The sequence below is a fragment of the Gopherus flavomarginatus genome, chromosome 2, assembly GCF_025201925.1.
Source record: "Gopherus flavomarginatus isolate rGopFla2 chromosome 2, rGopFla2.mat.asm, whole genome shotgun sequence".
Lineage (NCBI taxonomy): Eukaryota > Metazoa > Chordata > Testudines > Testudinidae > Gopherus > Gopherus flavomarginatus.
Window position 1 is genome coordinate 178,132,100 of NC_066618.1, and position 22,484 is coordinate 178,154,583.

General features: G+C 45.2%; 1 protein-coding gene across 2 annotated transcripts in view; it reads right to left on the reverse strand.

Annotated features, from left to right (window-relative positions):
* The window catches only part of PXDC1 (PX domain containing 1), a 34,580-nt gene extending 13,769 nt beyond the window's left edge, over positions 1-20,811 (reverse strand). For both annotated transcript variants that reach the window (XM_050940293.1, XM_050940294.1), the window contains exons 1-3: positions 19,903-20,811; positions 3,450-3,541; positions 1,145-1,262 (exon numbers count right to left, since the gene is read on the reverse strand). In XM_050940293.1, coding sequence (XP_050796250.1) covers positions 1,145-1,262; positions 3,450-3,541; positions 19,903-20,158 — 466 coding nt within the window. In that variant the 5' untranslated portion in view covers positions 20,159-20,811. The remainder of the gene's footprint in view (positions 1-1,144; positions 1,263-3,449; positions 3,542-19,902) is intronic.
* Positions 20,812-22,484: the final 1,673 nt, after the last annotated feature.

Below are 22,484 nucleotides of genomic sequence, written 5' to 3' on the forward strand. Positions count from 1 at the left end.
TGCAAGAACTGTGCTCAGAAATGATATATGTAATTTCTAATTAACGTATACATAATCTGTCTAGAAATTCATATCTTTGCCATTAGAACTGGCCTAGACGTCTTTGTTCTGTACATTAGTAAAATGACTAAAAACAGATCCTGAACAAGCTAAATTTTGCAAGATGATATAAAGAACAAATGACTGATTTTCTGTGTTTGCATTTACTCCCTCTCGGGATACATTTGCACGTCATATACCAATATAGGAAAAACCTACTTTCTTTTTTGGTTCAGATTAATGAATTTACCCACCTCTACTTGACTCACATCCTGGTCAAGGAGGATTAGGTACAGTAAATGGATTCATGCCCTCCCTCACTCCCCCAAGCATACGAGTAGATATCTGAAGAGACAGACACATAAACACTTCATTGAAGAGGAGACTGAATTTGTACATGGAAGCCAAACTAGGCATGGAATCACTGTTCCGCACTTACACCTGCTCTTGTGTTTCATTTAATTTTTTTTAATGCTCTTCACCATTGTTTATACAGGTGGGTTTACTGTTAAGTTTCTCAGTCATGCTTTATATTAAGGGCACATTTATAAATCATTTATAAAGGGTTAATAAACTCTAACAAATGATTACTTCGAACCAGGGCATATAATCAAGTACGAAATTTTCTATTTACTGATGTAGTCACAACTATCTGTAAGATATATTACTCATGTCTTCTATATCTTTTCACTTTGTGTTAACCCTTCTTAAAATATTTATAAATACATCCTTAGTACAAAATGTGACCATTTTGCATGTTATAGAAATATACTTTATTTAGTTCACGTCCTCTCAGTTTTTACATTGCGATGCAACAGTACAGAGAGCACAAGGACACAGCCTTCCCAAGGAATGGCTAATGGACTCCAAGCAGCGGAAATAAGAGTCTGAAGATCGTATAATGCCCAAAGGAATCATCTCAACATGCCCTATAGCTCTGCTGCATATTCTTACGATATTCTATACATTAGAAGGCAAGAGAATGGGGAAAGTGGGGGGCGAAGGGTTTCTTCTGAAATGTTGAGGAGGGAGGGGAGGGAAAGAACAGACAAATATTTTAATTTAATAATTCTTGTGTGCATTCTAGCGAGCTAATAATTCTTACCTGATATTTTAACTGGACTCTGAAAGCTTGGTTGAATTTTATGGACATTGTCATTTTTTAACACTTGATCTAATGGAGATCTTTCAAAGAAGGTAAGGACAACTTCAGATCTAGAATACTGAAAAAGAACCAAAGAAATAAATATTTTCAAAGTTTAAGGCCCAGACTCACCGCTTGGTTTGTTTATCCTGTTACGCCCTACTTCCCACCTGTCACTGGGCCAAATCTTGAGAAATGCTGAATACATGCAATTCCTATTGACAACATGCAACTCCCATTGACAACATTAAGCATTCCAGATGCCCAGTGCCTCTCAGGGTTTGTCTAATAAATTATGACTACTTAATGGATGTCTTTATTTTTGTTACTTGCCCATCAGTGATTTTCAAGGCACTTTCTATAAAATATAGTTAATGATCCTTATAACAAACTTATTTGTCCAGTAGGGGAGGCTGGGAGGGAACCTCTAACACTGAACTCATCTGGACATGCCAAAAATCTCACGAAGTCTGAAACTCCTCTCGCTGGCACTCCTTTTCACTAGTGTAACTCCACTGACTACTGTGCTGTGCATTTTGCTCTACACAAGAACAAGTAGCCAACCAGGTCCATGATCTGCAGATTTCAAAATGACCAACCATTCACACTAGTTATCAGTCACCATGGTTGCCAATTACTCAAGTACTTTTCTTCCCCATAAGTGCTTTGTTTGCTCATGAGTTAGTTTCCTTGGTAAAGACACTGACACAGCAGATGTGACTACACACTTTGTAAGTATCTGAGACACTGAAATATAGCAATATGACTGTCAGGCAGAATGATCATGTCTGGCACATGATCTACTGGCTACACCATCTTATGATAGGACCTTGGTTGAAAATATACAATAAAAATACATTGTATTTCCATGCTGCATTCCATTTGAAGAACTCAAAGCACTTAAAATGAATAAAATCGCTCAGTATCCCTGCAAAGTATCCTTATCCCCATTTTATTCATGGGGAAACTGAGGCACATATGTTCAGTGACTTCCCCATTTATATACCAACGCCAGTGCCATGACCAAGAATGCAACTCAGCTTCCAACTCCTGCATGTGTGGTTGAACTTCAAGAGCAATTGCTCTTTTACAAGATCGTCCCAAGGATCTTTAAGTGTTTTGCATATATTAATCAAGCCTCAACATAACCTCATCATGGAGATAAATATTATAATATCTTTTGTACAGATGGGCAACCCAAGGAACAGAGAGGTTAAGTGACTTGTCCAATTTAAAAAGCGGACTGAATCTAGGATCCTGATAATATTAAAAGGAAGGATTTGGGGTTTTTTGATTTAATATCCCACCCTGTGTTCCAACACAACAACACTCTGAAACTAAGTTAGAGGAGCTACATCTGGACAATGGGTCATCATGCATGCAGAAGCCTGGGATAGCAGTGGCAAGACTATAAATAACACCCATTATTATTATTATTCATTGAGCACCTTCAGTGTGCCTCGTGCAATAAAAACAGGGAAATACATGGTCCCTGCTTTACTGAGCTTACAATCTACAGCCCCAATAATGCAATCAGAAAACACAGAGGTAGACCCTTGTGCCATACAGAGCCCGACTGAAATCAATGGGGGTCTGCTCATGTGGCTCTAATTACAAGATTGGGCCCTCAATTCAACACACCATGCAGGTCAGATATATTACCCTGAAAGACAAGGAGATGATAGTCATGGCAATGCCACAGGTCACTTTGTAGTAAATGTTATGTAACAGAACATTACTTAGATCACTGGTTCTCAAACTGCCGGCCGCTTGTGGTCCAATCAGCACACAGCTGCAGCCCCTGTGACAGCCTCAGGACCACACGGGTAGTGTATATATATGTTGTGTGGATTCAGCCCTCATAACAGAGAGAGCTGCATATGTGGCCCACAATGGTAAATAGGTTCAGAACCACTGAGTTAGATGGATTAACTCTGACAGGCTCCAGATAAGAACTTGTGTTGAAATGAGGGATGTACCTGACTGGAGAGAGGGTGATAGTTTGGTGCACTAGGAAAAGCAGGGTCCTCTGGGTAAAAAGAAGGATACCAAAGGGCTGCTTAGGAGCAAAGGCAGCAGGGGTAGAAACAAAGGGTAGGGTACTCTGAGGGTTGAGATACAGAGAGGGATGATATGCAGAATCTTGAACAGCTCCTTCTGCCTCTGCAAAAGCTCAAACAGCCCCATGCCTTCCCATCTAAACGAAGAGGGCAAGTTACTATCCACCAGGTCTGAAGTTCAGTAAGGTGGTACTTAGCATACTTACTTTCCAAGGCATATTTATAATAATCTTCAGAAGCTTCTCCACTTCGTTAAGCCTGGCTTCTATATCACGGGCCTCTTTTATTGTGATTAGTCCTAGAAACAAGGCAAACACATTGTAAGCAAGAATGAAAATACAAAACATGCAAGCGGATATCTATATGTAGTAGACAGATCTAGTTTGCTCAAGAATATGTGGAAAGGCATCAAACAGCATGCCTAATTGATACACGTCTTTTACCTCAGGAGATGATGACACATTGTCCATTTGTAGCCCCCCTAACTTAATTTCAGAGTGTTGTTGTGTTGGAACACAGGGTGGGATATTAAATCAAAAAACCCCAAATCCTCTTTCTAGAGCCATGATCCATCTTTATTTCTCAAAGAAGAGTGGAAAAGAAAATACCCACACAAGAGAAGAGGAAAGAATCAAACACAAGCTAAACAAAGTTCTTTGAGAGCAGTCTCATATTTCTTTGAACGTAATATGCTACAAGAGCAACAATCAAAGGAAGATTTTCAAAACCCTATTTGTAAACAGCTAGACTGCAGGACAAGTGGCTTTTGCTACAATTGTCATGGTAATCATCCACCATGAACGTTATCACACAGCCATAGAAACGATCAAGATGGAAAAAGACATTAGATCCTCTACACCATCTTAATATCCGGTCAGTGCAATATATTTGGAGTGCTTTGTCTCTATTTTAAATGTCTCAGAATAAGAGGCTTCCACCATAATATTTGAGAGATTTTTTTCACAACCTAACAGACCTCATTGTTGGGAAATGAGGCAGTCCTAAAGGCTGCGGCAGAAAAAAATCCAGCAAACTGAAAAACCTGGGTGAATCTTTTAAAAGCAGACGACAAAAACGTGTAAAATAGTTTGAGGTATAACCCTGTCCTTGAGCACTCTGTCAATTTTTGTGGTTTTACACTCATATTTTCCTGTTTTTAAAAAATGTTTTAATCTCTTTGTTTCTGTGTGAAACACTGTCAAACATATAAAACGAACAAACTAAGGACAAAAATATAGAAAATTTTCAATCTCTCTCTGGCATTGTTATCTTAGACTGCGGCTACATTACACAGTTTACAGCAGTGCGGCTGTGGCACCGCAGCACTGCTAGTGCAGATACTCTAATCTGATAGGAGAGAGCTCTCCCATCGATTTAATTAATCTGGCCCCTGCACACAGCAGTAGTTACGGTGGCGGGAGAAGCTCTCTCCCGCCAACACAGTACTGTCCACACTGGCGTTTAGATTGGTGTAACTTACATCGCACAGAGGGGCAGCTTATTCACACCCCTGAGTGACATAAGTTATACCAACATAAGTAGTAGTGTCTACACAGCCTTATTTTAGGTGTTGCTCGTAGCACTGGGACATATGTAACTTCCAGACAGAAGTGTGAGTTTAGGCTGGCAATGGTCCTTAAAGTACAGCTTTAGTTAAAAAAAGAAGGTTACAGACTATCTCAACAGCAACTACTACTGGCAATGGGCCCCAAATTTACATCATCCACGGCAGAGCAGAGGATTGCCAAGGATGGACCAACAGGATGTTGGATGTGTTGTCACATTCTGCTATATTCTATACAAATCCATTAAGCACACTGTAACTTCCCCTATTTCTTCCTTGCTCAAGGAAGGAAGAGGTTCCTTGCCCAGAGCCCGAGTCAACTCCCACTGAAATCAATGTGAGTATTTCTATGGACTTTAAAGGGAGTTGGATTGGGCCTAAAGAAAGTAGACATAGCAAAACCAGCAGCCCTTAATATTGGGATGCTCAGAAACTATCTAGCTCTGAATTTTGTAACTAATAGGCACCTACAGAGATTCCATCTTACTACAATGTAGGTGAACAGGGTTATTGGGAAGTTGGACCAACATATAGATATAGCCTCATTTTCTACGTCTTTCTAGTTGCTTGGTAGCCCATTTTGCCAGCTCTTTATTCCAGGCCAGCCCCACTTGTGCTTTGACATGGGGCCAATGATTCTATATGCAAAGTGGCACTGTACTGTTTGCCTGGCTTTTACTATGAATAAGTAGGTAAGCAAATAAATCCATGTATTCATGTCTTAATATTAGTGACATCATAGCAGAATTTTCTAAAGCCTTCACAATCCAAAGCTAATTTCAAGGGCTGAGCAGCTGACCTTCCGGTGATCTGCCATATACTATCCATCCATCATTGCCTCGCTGGTCATCCACCAGTGCAATGACCCCCTCATTCCTTCCATAATAACTTTCTCGGGTTATCCATCTCTACGCCTAACATGACCAAGTACATAAGTTCGCATCTGTTGATTTCCAATATCAGGATCTGATTTTCTCCAGTAATATTTCTAACATAGGCATTCATCTTTTTTTCCTGCCAGACATACAGTATTATATAAAAACTTTCTGCAAATCCTTGAACACAATGGAACTACTTGCACGAGAACAGACTATTTGTGTAAGTAAAGGTTTTCAGGATTGGGCTCCAGTGTTGCAGATTCAAGACACTGACACACCTCCTAATCTTCCTAAAGAGATGGCTGGCAGGAATCAGTACTTAGAGAAGAATATTTGTCCACGTAAGAGCTCTCTCTGTCTACAATGGCCTATTCTAGGGGTAGGTAACCTATGGCACATGTGCTGATTTTCAGTGGCACTCACACTGCCCGAGTCCTGGCCACCGGTCTGGGGGGCTCTGCATTTTAATTTAATTTTAAATATAGTTTCTTAAACATTTTAAAAACCTTATTTACTTTACATACAATAATAGTTTAGTTATATATTATAGACTTATAGAAAGAGATCTTCTAAAAACGTGAAAATGTATTACTGGCACGCAAAACCTTAAATTAGAGTGAAGAAATGAAGATTCGGCACACCACTTCTGAAAGGTTGCTGACGCCTGGCCTATTCTTTCATCAGAAATGGCAGATGAGATTTTTAGTCTCTGGAACTTCACAGGCCACCCAGTAGGGGGTTCTACAGCTCCATGCATCCACCAAGATTTTCCATCATAAGCAAGAGATTTCATCTCTAGTACATGTTTCTAACCTCTAGATCATGGAAAAGAATCAGCTACAGACCAAATACAAAAAACAAAAACCTACCAGAAACTGGAACAGAGAAGGCTTTATAGCTTTTAGCACAATAAAAAACATTTTTATTAAAACCTTAAACAATGTAACAGAAGAAAAGAAGCAGAGTGGGGACTAAGGAGATTAGGAGTGATGGGAGGCAGTGAAAACTCCTACCCTTTTGCTTTTTTACCGAAAGCCTGCAAGAGCCATCCATGCTCACTTGTTACTTCTGAAAATAATGCTTCCTCTCAGTGACTGACAAGTGCCAATTTGTGGTCAGACTGCATGATTAGCACATAGCATCATGCAAATCAGCACTGCCAGAGAGAGAGCTCCAGCACAGGCTTTGCCTACATGCATGAATAAGGACTATATATGCATGAATAAATCGCTATAAACGTTCTCACTCACTACAAACATGCATCCTAAAGCTGCTGATCTTATACCATTAGTGACTATGTATTCAGCCAGGTACAGGGTCCCTCTGCTTTATGCATCTGCATTCTAAATATGTGGAAAATACTCAAATGGTTTTACATGTAAACTGAAGCCAGCATAATTTCATTTGTAATATTTGCACACATTATATAATTTTAAAAATTAACAGGTACAAGACATGCCATAGTACTTTCAGTAACTGTAGGCCACGATCCTACAATTTATGGGACTGCTCACATGCATAAGAGTTCGCAGGATCAGTCAGAGTAACTTTTGGCCAAGAGGGTTTCAGGATTTCACCCAAGTCCTCCATTTACACTGCTAATGCAGAGTTGGAAACTTTGTTCTGACAGGAGTCCTTAAATAAAGGAAAATAAATCAGAAGAAGATGCCTTGTAGCTTGGAACCCAACTGTACTATTTTTCACTTGTCCAGTCATGCATACGTAGGTTAGCTGAGAGCTGGGAAATATCCTAGTGAGGTCATGGAGAAATGTTGCTCACACTCCTTTTCTTCTGCTGCAGTCTGACTTCTAATTGAAAGCATGTGCTAGATCCTCCCTGGAAACTTTGCTGTGCTGTCTTATTATGTGTACTATGTTTGTACAAATAACTATCATTTCAAGTGATTTAAATGCTGTGAACACTCATCTTTAACGTTCTTAAGCTAAACTGGATTTCCATGGGCTTCTTCTCCCCACCACAAAACCTTCAGTTATATACAAATGTTACTAAAATGTGAATAATTACAATATTTTAATGTCCATACACCTAAACTTGCACACTGCTGAACTTCCATGTAACACACATACACAGCAAAGCATTTATTTGATTCATTTGCATGTTTTTTAATTGATGGGGGAGGAATTTCACTCAATGGTGCCCAGCTCACTATATCACACGCACTGTTGATGAGAAATGTACATAATGAATCACTTATAAAAAGATCTATTGACTTCCAAGACAAAATAGCTACATACATACATACATAAGAGTTGTAAGTCTCACACACCATCCCCAGATAATGCCATGAATAGGTCTTTGGTTTTCCAAAAATGTAGCTGTGTTTAAGTTGGCAACGTCTCAGACAGGTCCCAAATCCTGTTCATCTTACTCACAAGATTAGCCCTATTGACTCCAATGGGACTAACGCATGGGTAAGGGGTGAAGGGACTGGCCTAGAGATCCTCATCCTCCTCTTCCGCTCTTAAGTTTAACTCACTAACCTTGGAACCTTACTGGAGCATGGAAGTCAAAGCAAGTGTATGCTTTCTGCAAAGTGTGTACTATTACATATTAAATAAATCACATTGTACCTTCCTCTCCTTGACCGAGACTGCCATCTCCCATGGGAAAACCCACAGGAGGGAGCAAGGTGAACCAAGAGGTGGACAATCCCATGGAGTATGTACACCTGGCAAAATTTTCCTATATCGAAAGGGATTGAGGGACCACAAATTTTGGAGGTTGAGCCCCCAATCAATTGCATGGAAGGTAATTAGATCTTACAAATCCTCACCTGCAGGGCATGCATTAGCAACCTCAACCTGGACTCAGAGGAAGATAAGACAGTTAGGGTATGGCTACACTTACAGTTCTACAGCGCTGGGAGTTACAGCTGTCTTCGTACAGCTGTGTAGGGAAAGCGCTGCAGTGTGGCCACATTTGCAGCATTTGCAGCGCTGTTGGGAGTGGTGCATTGTGGGCAGCTATCCCAGTGTTCAAGTGGCTGCAACGTGCTTTTCAAAACAGGGGGGTGGGGTGGAGTGTGACAGGGAGCGTGGGGGAGACAGAGAGAGTGGATTTTTGGAGCTGACACTGTTCTCAGCTCCCTGCCTTGCAAGTTCTAAGGACTGGAAGATACACAGCACCAACCTTCAATCATTTTAAAAGTTTTGACCCCTTCCCCCACCCCTCTCTTATTCACTAAATGCAAATTATGCACTCCTAAATAGCCTTCAGACCACATAAGCAGCTGCTCAACATGGACTCCCCTCTCTCCTCAAGCAAACAGCTGTGAACATTCCAAAGCAATTCCCCTGACTCTGCTCACTCACTGGAGCAAAGAGCAGCTGTGTTTGTTTTTTAGATTAGTAGCTCCGGGGAGCTCAGAGTTCAGCCATTCTTCCGGTTTGTTGTGAGCAGGCATTCTGGGATACCTCCTAATACCCTGGAGGCCAATAACAGCACTTTTGGTGGCCACACTTGATGAGCAGCGCTGCATCACCAGCGCTGCAATCGTTACACCCCAAGCAGACCAGGTGTACAGCCAGCGCTGCAGCCAGGGAGTTGCAGCGCTGGATGTGCCTTGCAGGTGTGGACAGTTACTAAGTTGCAGCACTGTAAACCCACCACCAGCGCTGCAACTCTCCAGTGTAGCCAAGCCCTTAGTCTACAGCTGTTATTGCCACCCCTCCTCCCCATTTCTGCACAGAATTATATAGGAACAAAGGGACATTCAATTACATTAAAAGGTGGGAAATTCAGAACGGATACAAGGAAATACATTTTCACACAAGGAGCAATTAAGCTGTGAAACTGATTGTCATAGGAAATAACTAAGGCCAACAATATAGCAAGATTTAAAAGGGGGAGGGGGAGCTGGGTATTTATATGGCTAACCAAAAATAGCCAGAGTTGTTATAATTAAAGATAAAATGTTGGAAGGGATATTAACTTCCATGCTTCAGGGTTTAAACTAATCTCTAATTATTAGAGATCAGGATGAAGCCTATGTGGAGTGCAGATTATCCCATGTTGGCCTACTGCAGATTTTTTACACCATCCACTGAAGCAGCTGATCCTGTTGCAGACAGGATACTGGACTAAATGGACAGCTGGTCTGATCCAGGGTGACAAATCCTATGTCAGGGGTTCTCGCAACAAATTTTTTAGTGGCCTCAGAGTGCAGCCACCAACTCTCACTGGTGGCCGCACTGACACTTTTTTCTTAAAATACTTAATTAACTTTAGGAAAAACAATTAAATATGCACTGATTCACATCCAAATCATTGTAACGTATATTTGTAGGGTTTTTTGGCAGACTCAACAACAAAAATAATGTGGCCTCCCCCATAGCCACCACTCTCCATCCAGGGCTTAGCACAGGAGTCTCAAACTCAATTTACCGTAGGGCCAGTGCCAGTCCTCAAATCCTCCCAGTGGGCCAATGTCACTCATGCTGCCCAGAGCCCGCCCCCCAAAAACTCCGCCCGCACCTGCCTAAGGCTCTTGGAGGGAGTTTGGGTGGGGGAGGAGGTCTGGGGTAGGGGATTGGGGTGCAGGCTCTGGGAGGGAGTTTGGGTGCAGAAGGGGTGAGAGGTTGGGCTCTGGGAGGGTCTTTGGGTGGGGGAAGGGGTCTGGGGTGCAGGCTTTGGGATGGAGTTTGGGGGCTGGGCTGTGTGTGTGAGGGGGTGCAGGCTCTGGGAGGAAGTTTGGGGGCTGGGAGAGTGTGGGGAGAGGCTGCAGGTTCTGAGACGGAGTTTGGGGGCTGGGGAGGTGTGGGGACGGAGCGCAGGCTATGGGAGGGAGTTTGGGGGCGGGGGGGAATGTGGGAAGGGGATGCAGGCTCTGGGAGTTTGGAGGCAGGAAGGGACATGTGGGGAGGGGGTGGGGGTGCAAGTTCTGAGAGGTGGTCGGGGGTGCGGCGCTTACCTGGGGCTCCAAGGCGGGGTAGGCCAGGGGGCCTCAGCGTGCTTCTGCCCCCAGGCACTGCTCCCACAGCATCCCATTGGCTGCAGGGGCACTCGGGGCGGGGGCAGTGCGCAGAGGCACAGTCCCGCCCTGCCCCTGGGAGGATCCAGCAGCAACTGGAGTGACCAGGCAGACTCCACTCAGCTCTGCTGCCGGGGCACCTGAGGGGGGAATCTCCCGGGGTCAGCAGGTGGGGCAAAGGGAAAGACCCAGTCCCAAAACTGCTGGAGTCCCGCGGGCAACACTGGGGAGGCTCGCAGGCCGCAGATGGCCCGCAGGCCAGGAGTTTGAGACCGCTGGCTTAGCGGGTCCTGGGGCTTGCTGTGAATATTTGTATATTTGTTAATAATCACAGCAACTTAGTAGCTACCTGGGAGGCTATGAAAAGTGATACCTTACATTAATAAATATACAAGTATTACTTTTCACAGATAGCTAGTAAGTCTGCCGTGAAGTGATACCTGCATGTTTGTTAATTTCACTTTTCTCAGCAAGCCCCAGGACCTATTAATTCTTGGATGGGGGGCCAAAGAGGGAGGCAGCAGAAGCCAGAGGCAATGGTGGGTCAAGAACTTTCTTGCTCCTGCAGTGTTGTGCCCCACCTCTTTCCAGAAGCAGTGCAGGGTAGCACATCCAGAAGCAACAAGGAGGGAGGAAAAGGGGCCGATATTTCCCCGACTCCCATCACTACCCAGGAGGCTGTCATGGTCACACAAAAAGCCCCTGGTGGCCGCATGTAGCCACAATGGCTACATTTGAGAAACGTTGTCCTAAGTTCTTATGAGAGCAGCACCTCCCCTGTGACACCTCATCTTCAATTCTGCCACACTAATCATGCAGGGGGCTGGGGATGGCGTCACAAAGGCAGCACTCTTCCCCACTATCCCCAGGGAGCTGGGGAAATCCACACATGGAGGGTTCAGTCCATGTATTAATTCTGGAGAGAATAATCCAGGTTTTAGAGGTCACCTCTGCGCTCCAAGGGTTTCATTTTCATGTGATGTCACCAACATTGCTCATTCTCGGGGTGTTTCTTGGGGAGAAGCTGGCAAGCTGTGCTGGGAGCTGGATGTTGGCAGTGTGTAAAAAACCATTGTTTTAAATTGGTTACATTCTGAACAGAGTTCTTGCTTGCGAGCATTTAGGGCCAGATTTGTAAAGGTATTTAGCATTATGCACGGAGACTTAGGTCCTTGGTGAGATTTTCAAAATGTTCATCTTTAGGCAGATAAATACCTGTAAAAATCTGGGCCTTAGTGCACAAATTTAATCCTGATACAACAGGTTTCTTATTTTAAGATCCATAGCTCAGATTATGCAGAGGTAAGTTATAGCACCTAGCAGTATTCCTTTCAAACAACTGCCTGACAAATTCCCCAAAACAGGAATTCAAGAGTAAAAAAGGTGGGTTTTTTTTATTTCATTCTATATTTAACTCAACTGTTTGTGCACACATGCACAGCCCAAGGAGGTTAAAGGCAGAGAACTCTGGTCTCTCAACTCACTGGCTTTTTACATACATTCATACCAACATTACCATTTATTATGATAGCGCCTACAAACACCAGTCTAGATGTTCAGGACTTTACTGTCACAAGCAAAGAGAACAGTCCCAGCCCCTGAAATCTTGCAGACAGGGTGTCAGATAAGAAACATGGTATAAGACAGAACACAAAAGACAAAATTAAGTGAGGGAAAAGTGATGAGAGGAAGAGGAAATGAAATGAACTGAGTTTGGCATTAAAATGGAACTCTCTGCTATCTCTTTTAGCACTGAATTCATACAAACTCAGAAATTCAGCATGGAATGTAGACCAAAAAAACCCCAAACTGACAGATTTTATTAATTCATCATGTACTCCAGATTTTTGGATGGCTTTGTTATGAAACCAGCAAGTTTTATTCATCTTATAACATTACAGATGAACCATTCATTTTTGCCATCACTGGACCACACTGTTGAATGATTTGGTGAACATCAGCTGGTTTCAATGGATTTACCTATAACCAAGTAAAACTTGTAAAGGAGACTGAGAAGCAAATGAAAAAATATATGTCCTTTCACTAAAAGGTCCTTAGCAATCGTCTGCAACCAATGCCATCCTGAAAGAGCTGAATCTAAAGGCCACTAAGGCAAATAAAAAAACTGAATTTCAGTCGGACTACACTGCTAGAAGCCTGAAAATGAAGATCTGTTCCCTTCTGTCCACTAGACTGAAGTTCTGAACTCTGTTAATGAACTACTGACATTGTCAACAGTGAAATGGGGCACAATAGATGCAGTGTATTTACCCGTATTGTCACAGTACTGTAACAGCTGCTGTCTTTGGAAACTGCTAAATTGCCTCTGTAGTGCTCCCTTCACACATATATTAAACTCCCAGATGGTCTTGTAAACAGTGTATAAGAGAGCACACATAACACAGTAGGTTACGGGTACATAAAATACAGCAAAATGTGACAGTCTTCTAGTGTGTGCAGTCCAGATCGTGCAGCCCTCAGTCCTTTCTGGTGCACTGCAGATGTGACACAGAAGCAGCTGAGCATCTCTTTCCCATTCACTGATGTAACAGGAGAGGAAGGCAGAGACGATCCAGCATGAAACAGAAGTTGTGTTTCAGGAGATAATGTGGAAGATGATAGGAGAGCTCTGATGTGCCACAGATAATTAATTATTGATGACACCAACATTCTCGCGAAGGACAGAGAAAAATGTGAAGAGGAAGAAAGGAAACAGAAAGTAGGCCAAGCAAAGTGAGACATGAGGGGGATAAACAGCCTGGGAAAGACTGAAGAAGAAAGGAAGATTAAAATCAGACTAGATGGGACAGGGGTGGAGGAGAAAGCAGCTGGAAGAGAAGCAATCTGAAAAGAGAAATATAGCAGAACAGCCCTATGAGACAGATGAGATTGTGCATACTGAGAGTGTGTGTGTAGGTTCAGCAGAGGTGAAAGTAAGCTGGTACGGTCCAGTGTACTGGCTTCCCCAGGCGGCGACTTAAATTGCCACCAGAGCCCTGCTGCCGGAGCCCCTGGGTAGCAGAGGTGGCTGGGAGCCTCGGGGTTCGGTTGGTGATTTAAAGGCCCTGCCTCTTCCCGTTGAGGCCACACCCCCTCCGGTTGAGGCCATGCCCCCTGCTCAAGACTCCAGCATACCGATAAGTCCTTGAAGTTACTTTCATCCTTGAGGTTCAGGCACTACACACAGCCATAATGTGAATGGCCACTCTGGCAGTGCATTTGAGCTTTCATGCTTACCATCCAGGTGTCTCTACGCTAGGAACATGAACATACATAAAGTTATTAGCACATGTTAAGAGTTTATAAATACAAGGATCAAATTCTGAAGTCTGTGAGGGCAGAGTTTCTAGCAGCAGAATTTGGCCCAGGAAAACAGCACTAGCGTGTATAAAAGTGTTACAGTTCCACTCCATTAGGATTCCCAGAAAACACATAAGTCACTCAAAAGGCCAAATTTATCACTGGCTTCAATGGGATTGTGCTTCGGAGATAAAATTTATATTGATCAAGAAGCACTAGGGCAGGGATCGGCAACCTTTGGCACATGGCCCGCCAGGATAAGGCCCCTGGCGGGCTGGGCCATTTCGTTTGCCTGACGTGTCCGCAGGTTTGGCCAAATGCGGCTCCCACCGACTGTGGTTCACCGCTCCAAGCCAATGGGGGCTTCAGGAAGTGGTGCAGGTTGAGGGATGTGCTGGCCACCACTTCCCCTCACCCCTATTGACCTGGGACAGTGAACAGCGGCCAGTGTGCCAAAGGTTGCCGATCGCTGCACTAGGGCTGGCTCCTGCACTGGCTGAATTCAGTGGGAGGTTTGCCTTTGACTTAATGGGTGAAGGATTTTGCGTGAAGAAAAGTATCTAACTACTCAATATTATTTTCCAGGCAGTAGCCACTTCTCGTTCATTCTATGCCAGATATGTACCTCATTTTCTCTATTTTACTTTATTAATTTGATCTACTGCAATTATTTCTAGACCTCTTTAGAGTGAATTGATTATTTTTATGTCAGTGCCCTAATCCTTTTTGCTGTCTTCCTAACCAATTTTTACAGAGGAGGTAATTTTGAATAGATGTAAGCAGAGTGTAGAGTGGTAATGACAAGAATCGTAAAGTACTGTGTATGTCTGTGAGTGATAAGACTGCACTTATTGAGCCAGTCTGTACTTTTATATTGTGTTGTTTGTGCAGGCGCTTAGAGTAAGGGATAGGTGCACTTCAGACACCCAAAGAAAATACTATGAAGATTTTGGTGACATCATAATGAATCATGAGAATGAAGATTCTCTGTCATTATAAGAACAGGAATCTGATTGGAAGACAAAATTTATGCCCCTACAAAGAGTGGCAAGCAGCATGGAAACAGACATGTTAGCCAGCTTACTATCAATGTGTAAGAAAAACATTTTACAAAAGCATCACTGTAATAAGGAGTACAGCTGTCCTAGACACTCACACCTCATGCTGATGAGCGTACTTGGCCTTTAGCCTCATTATGCACTCCAGATGTCCAGGTATCAAGTATACTTTTCCATGAAGTCTTATTGCTTATACTGCGTATACTACTTGTACTATAGTACAAACTGTGCAAGACTGATATCCTGTATGTGTAGACCTCCCCACTCCCTATACAGGAAGGGGAAGGTGATCAGCTATCCCCATAGCAGCATTTCTCTCCCTCCCTGCACACACTTTCTCTGGAACTGCCAGGGCATGAGAAATGAAACAAAGCTGGCAGCTAATAAAATGTGATATACCCTCTAATCCCTCTGGTGAGAATGCCCCTGTCCTGGCATAGGTGTAATCAGGGGAGACCATGCCAATGCAATTCCACTGGAACATGTAATTAGTGGTTCTCAAACTTTTGTACCAGCGATCTCTTTCACATAGCAAGCCTCTGAGTGTGACCCCCCTTATCCATTAAAAACACCTTTAAATATATTTAACACCATTATAAACGCTGGAGGCAAAGCAGGGTTTGGGGTGGAGGCTGACAGCTCGTGACCCACCCAATGTAATAACCTCATGACTCCCTGAGGGGTCCTGACACCCAATTTGACAACCCCTGATGTAGATGGTCTTGTGCCCTTGGTGGATCTTGTGAGCCTTATGGACCAGACCCTGCCTTTCTTCTGCGGATGAAGGAGAACCATTCCCCTGTCTTCCATACAACAGAAGAATACAGACGAAACTGCATGAGAGGAACCTCATTAAATTCCCTGTTTTCCTATGCAGGTACCACACCACCTAAGGTTACAACATGGCTCATAAAGTCTGATCTTTGCAAGATTCTGATAACTCTCCATTCACATTAAAGTGGCAGGAACATTTATGCTTTCATGGAAACTCTGGTCTAAAGGAATACAAATTAATACTACTCTCTATTTGCTTTTTCAGTTAGAATTTTTGCTGGGCGTGCTGGTACCCACCCCCATTAGCGCACAGTCACTGGAAAAGTTAAGATATATGAATACAGCAGCTCATGGCATTGAGCACCACTAGGAAGGGCTCAGGATCCTGCAAGAGGACTCTAAGTTTATAGAAACTTATAGTAATCGTAGTTTAATGCAGTGAAAACTCCTTCAGTATGGGTATTAGCACAGGGCTCACACCACAAAATACTTATGCAAATAGTTCTTACTCTTGTAAAGAGACCAACTGACTTCAATGGAACTAACTGCATGATGAATGTCTGTTCACATAAAATAGGGGGTTTTGCAGGTCCAAATGCTGCAAAGTTCATAATGAAATGTAGGCTTGGTGTAATATTATAGCCTGACCCCCAATGAGAGGAGATCTCCCAAGAGCATGTACCATGGTACTAAGCACATAATCAAGACTTTCTATCTAGGGAATCCTTGTTGCAGTACAGAAGCATGCATTTATACCAGATCAGTTCATCTGCACAGATGCCCTGTGCAAGGGTCAATGATATTTCTTCAGACTGAAACAGGTTTACATGTAACAAACTTCAGAACGCAAAACACTGGTTTACACTTCAAATTTGTGTCAGTATAACTATGTTGCTCAGGGGTGTGGATTTTCCAGTCAATATAGCTACCACTTCTTCAGGAAGTGGAGTGCCTACGCCAATGGGAGCAGCTCTCCCATCAGCATAGGCAGTGACTTCACTAAGCGCTACAGCAGGGCAGCTCCACCTGTGCTGCTGCAGATCTGTAAGTGTGGACAAGCCCTGAGCTGCAGAACTCTAATCTCAAATCAGCTTGCAACTCCCTCTTAAAGATTTAAAATATGTATTTCTCCAGTATTCTCCCCACCTCTTTTTTTAGTATTCCTAGTGCAACAGTGGCCAATATGGGTCTTTTTTCCCCTATTACCTTATTTTTGCATAAGCATCATTAATGCTGTACAGTTCTGGAAATAGTGGATTGGGGGCGGGGGGGCTGGGTCACTACAATTTGCTGTTACTGCGCAAAATGGAACATACCAGCACAGAATGTTAGCTTTGTTTTGAACCCACAAGTATTTATAGTCCCACGAAAGGAGTGGTCTACCATCTCTTTCTAAAATTTCTGCAGCTGAAGAGTGGACATTTTTTAAGCCTACAAATTCTTAATAACCATTTTTAAGATCAAACTATTTCAGCTCAAATTTTAGGTGTCTGCTACTTGAAAATATCCCTTAACTTTTATATAACAGTTTGACAAATTGTACATAAATGATAGGATAATCTAATTCTTCTGATGCTACTTAAATGTATCTACGGTAACCAGAAGTACTTCCAATTCCTGCTCTGCAATGCAAATTTGACTCACAAAGCTTTCACTGCTTCCATAAAGATTGAAGATGCAAACAATATTCTGCCTGGCACTTTTGGAAAAGCTAGGATCAACAATGTATCTGACTCAGTGCTAATGCCTAGAAACTGTGTGACTTTCTACTGGGTTAAATATATTGAAATTTATGGAAAAATGTGATTCTTCTTTAAAATGCTACATGCAGAAACCTGAGATTGAAAAAGTGCATCTAAAATGGGGTCATACCCTATGTGTATCAAACACATTATAAAATCCCCTGCTTAAATCCAAAGATCATTTAGTTAAAGAAGATTTGACTATATGTGTGGCCAGACAAGCACAAGTTCTGGTGAATAAATATGAAATACAGACTGTACAGAGAAATGCAGTGATACCTCATTACCGTAAAGTCATTTTTCACAGAATTTCATTTTAAGACGTGGGCTACCTGTAACTGGAATTATCAGCTACACACTGCAAATACTCAGAAACAATTCAGGACTTTGTTTCCATCATATTCACGTCTTTCACTGTAAATAGTTTCCATCATTAGCCAAATAAAGTACAGTTCTTGAGATTTAAAATATCTTAACCCCCAAATCGTAGAACTGTCAGCATTAAAAATAATGCAGGGAGATAGAAGCTCCCAATGACTGTAGTATTAGGGCTCAATTCTTCCACCCGCTCCTCATGCACATCATTCACTGTGGAAGCCTACTGAAATCAGGATGACAATTTATGTGGGAAAGATTACTCACAGAAGTGAAGGCTGCAGGACCCAGGCTTTGCACAGGAATTAAATCTCCTAATGTGCTAAGGCGGGTTACTCTTCCCTGACTATTCATCAGTTATAGTTCATGCTTCGTGGGACGATCAAGTAGGGGCATCAGCATTTCAGTGAGAGTGAAAAAGCACAAATGGGGCGTCTGAAACATGTAACTAAGGCCTAATATTTTGCAAGAGTGGTCGCTGATTTGAAGGGCCTCACTTGATACAACTAGGGCCAGGTTTTTAGACGTGTTGAGTACTCACAGCTCCAACTCAAGTCAATAGGGCCTATAAGCGCTCAGCACCACTGAAAATCGGGCCCAAAGTATGTTAAATTGAGTGCCCAAATCAGTAGGCCTTAGACTTGGCAGCCAGCTCAACGGTTTTCAGCTTTTACACTGCAAGGTTCCCCAGTTGACTGCAGAGGGCACTCAGTGCCAAGACTGTCAGCAAGCATTCCTTCCTCCTTCAGTGTCAGCTGAGAAAAGACGAGGAAGGGAAACAAGATGAACTAAAATGAACAACTCTACATTTTCAGAAACTGAAAGAGAAGTGATTTCCCATGAACCTAGAATACAGCACAGGAATCAGGGGGAAAGGGGCGGGGGAGAAGAAGAATATATTCCAAATATTTTTAACAGGACAAAATGACAACACAAATAGATGGAGACCTGGCAGGAGTAAAGAAAGCAGGAGGCTTGAGTGACTGACAGAGCCTGCAAGACATATTTCACTTTGAATTACTCTAGGAAAAAAATGATTTTTTAACCACCTTAGCTTGGGGAACACTCTCTGATGCTACCTCCAACCTCAAGGACCATGTCTTTTCTCACACAGGTGAGAATCAGAAGTAACTCCATTAAAGTCAGTAGAACTACACTGGTACAAAGGAGCAGAGAATCAAGCCTCAGAATGTAACTCTCCATCACCCTGCACTCGGGCTCAGCATAGGATGCTTAAAGAGACAGCAGCAGCAGCAAACTTCCACGTTCTCATGTGAAAATATACACGAAGTCTGGACTTTTCCCCTTATTATTAGCCCTGGAAGTCTGCTCTATCGCCTGTAAAGAGCCGCAGACTTCTCACTTTCAACACCAGTGTTTCCCCCATACCACTCCCCCCCCCCCAAAGCCCCGCATCCCTCAGAGTGTCTCATGCGTCTGGGGCAGGGGTGGGGAGGTGTAAAATCAGTATGGATGGAACAGTAAACACAGATTATGTCAATTAGGCTCACTTGGCCCAAGAGGGGTGGGACAGTATTCTAAGCACCTTCTCTGCAATTACGTCCACAGGGTGCATCCGAATTTGGGGCTTGTGCCTATGTGGAGCAATGATAACTGAGTTCAGTTTCCCAGCAATCTGGGCCCAACCTCTGGCGCAGATTCTCTCCACTGCCTTGTATGAAGGGTTACCAGTCTGACTGAGCCAGGCGGTATTCCACAGCCACTGGACACGGCTGTAAGTTACACAGTGGGGAACCCAGCGCGTTATATGGCGTTTAACCCCTTCCTCCCTCACTCGTTCTGTAGCCTTTCAATCGCTCCAGGAACACGACTCAAACCCATACAGGCAACAACAGAGCCTGACTCTCCCCAGCAACTACGTTACCTCTCCCCTCCCTCTCCAGGGCGTACCTACATACACCCCAAGCCAGGAGCAGGGTCTCAGGCAATAGGAAGGAAGCCAGAAGCTGCCCAAACCTTGGAGCAGGGGGGACTGTGACAGCTCGGGGCGATCCTCCGGGAAGGAGTCCAGCAGCCTCTTGAAGAGGCGGCCCAGGTCCGAGTAGCTCCGGTGCAAGTAGAGAACGTTCCTGTCCGACCACTCGGTGCGGATCTCGAAGAACTCCTCCTCGTCCCCGCGCCGACTGATGATGAGTCTCCGGATGCCGTTCACCCAGCAGCCCCTCACGTACATGTTCACCAGAGAGGTGCCCTCAAACACGGCCGAGGCCATCCCGTCGCTGCCCGCACATACCCCGGCGGGGAGCAGCCTCCTCCCGCTGCTGGGGAACCGAACGGTGGCTGGGGGGAGGGTTGCAAATCAATAGGGGGTGCGATGCAACCCAGCCCGCAAAAAGCACGGGTTGAGTCTCCTCCTGCGCTGGAGGGAGGTCCCAGCCCTGCCCTCCTCCCGCTGCAGCGGTGCTGCGTGTCACACGCCCGGCAGGCAGTGGCACGGCGGGGAGACCTCGACGGGCAGTAACTTTCCCCGACTTTCTTGCACTTTGCGCGGCGCCGGCCAGCAGCTTGGCCAAGGGGCCCGAGCAGCCCCCCGGGCTAGGAGGCAGCGCCCTTTGCAGTCCGATCCCGGGCACTCCCTGCACACTCAGCTCTTGCTGCGCCTTGGCTCTTTCCCCACGCAGCAGCTCGAGGAGGCGCCTCCAAGCAGGCACCCCTCCTGTCCCGCCGGCTCCTCTGCGCCCGGGACTCCGCTCGGGGGAGGGACGCGAGTTCCGCTGGCGCTCCGCTCCCCCGGCTTTGGCTTCCTCTCTCCGGATCCCGCGGGTGCTGGACAGCGCGGGCGGGATGCTGAGGACGGCTGGTAGGAGTCTCCCGGCGGCAGCAGACAGAGGCCGAAGCTCCCTTTGCCTCCTCTCGCCAAGGGACTAGGGCCGCTGCCCCCTCGCCCCGCCTGGGCGGCTGCTCTGCGCGCTCCGGCCGGGACAGCTCCCTCCTGCTCGGTGGCGCTGCCGATCCCGGCACGCTGGGGAGGGGTCAGCAAAAAGCCCCGGCCAAAGCGGAGCCGCCTCCTCAGCTGCGCTTGCCAGGCTCCCTCCCCGCTGCAGCAGCAGCAGCTGAGAGCCCACAGCCAACACCCGCCCCGTCCCCAGCGCTGAGCAGGGTCCCGGGCCGGGGACAGGGTCCTGCGCCTCGGGGTAATCTCACAGACAGCCACTGAGCGGCCGAGAAATTGCTCTCCCTCCCACTGACCCTAGAAGTTTTTCCTCCAGCCCCAATAGCTGGGAAGAGACAGCTCCACCCGCCCCAGCCTCTGGCTGCTGCATTCGCGGCCTCTCAGGGCCCGCTTGTAGCGTGCACGTGGTTTTACAGGCAGACCCCGCTGCTCTGGTGAGATGCCTTCAGCAGCAGGAGTGTCGGCGGCTCTCCGGGGAGACTGGCTCGAAGATGAGTGCCTGCCATATCGAGCCTCCCACGCCATGTTAGCTAAAGCAGGATAGGAGCCTGGACTCGTGGTGTACTATACTATTGAGGAAAGAGCGAGACTAAAAGCACATACGGGATTATAGAAGCAAAGCAGGGGAGAACCTAGCAAACTCGCTGGTGCTTTTTCCACCAATCTGTCTTTCGCTCTTTGCCCCCGAGGACCACCAGTACCCCTGACTGAGCCTGCAAAAGCACTGCACGCGTTCTTGCAACCATACAGTACAGTTTGCTTCACCCCCACCCTTAGCAGATCCTCATTAAGGAGAAATCAGTGCTGGGGCTGGATAGCATGGGTGTAAGGTCTATCAGTCAAGAGAGCTATCTGCCGGAACTAGAGAGAGAGAGAGAGAGAGAGATGCCTATTATAAGGGGGGTGGGGGTGGGGTGAGGGTTGTTGTTCTAGTTGTTTGAAACACCTGTGAATCTGAACAGTAAGTGGTACTTCCTAGACCCAAAGTAAATGAAGGCACGAAACCAGAAGTGTTTGGTTGAGGGTACCTGCACCTTGATGAAGAATTTTTGCTTTTTGGCGAGGGAGTTCTGCTCTCTTGCAGCTCACCAGCTCTGCCAGTCGCCGGTCCCGCGGCTCCGGTGGACCTCCCGCAGGCTGAAGCCCCGGGACCAGCAGAGCGCCGCCGCAGCATGCAGTCCGAAGGACACGCTTGGCGTGCTGCGGCCTAGAGCTGCCCCTGGACAGAGCAGAACTACATTGAGGGAAGCAGCAAGGAATCCTATGGCACCTTATAGACTAACAGACGTTTTGGAGCATGAGCTTTCGTGGGTGAATACGTCTGTTAGTCTATAAGGTGCCACAGGACCCTTTGCTGCTTTTACAGATCCAGACTAACACGGCTACCCCTCTGATAATTGAGGGAAGCGTGGGCTGCTGCTGGGCACTTTCCCTGGAACCTACAGTGGTCAGAAGTGAGAGGAGTACATTCTTTGGAAGACCTAAGGTTCCCACAGTCACCTGCTACAGTACTCAGTAGCACATTACAGCTGGTTTGCTGATGTGGTAAACTCCTAGGGTTCCTCAGACCAGGCTTGCAGCCAACAAACCAACAGCTGAGGATGCAAGCAGAGGGCAGATACAAGGAGTTACCAGAGCTGTGGAA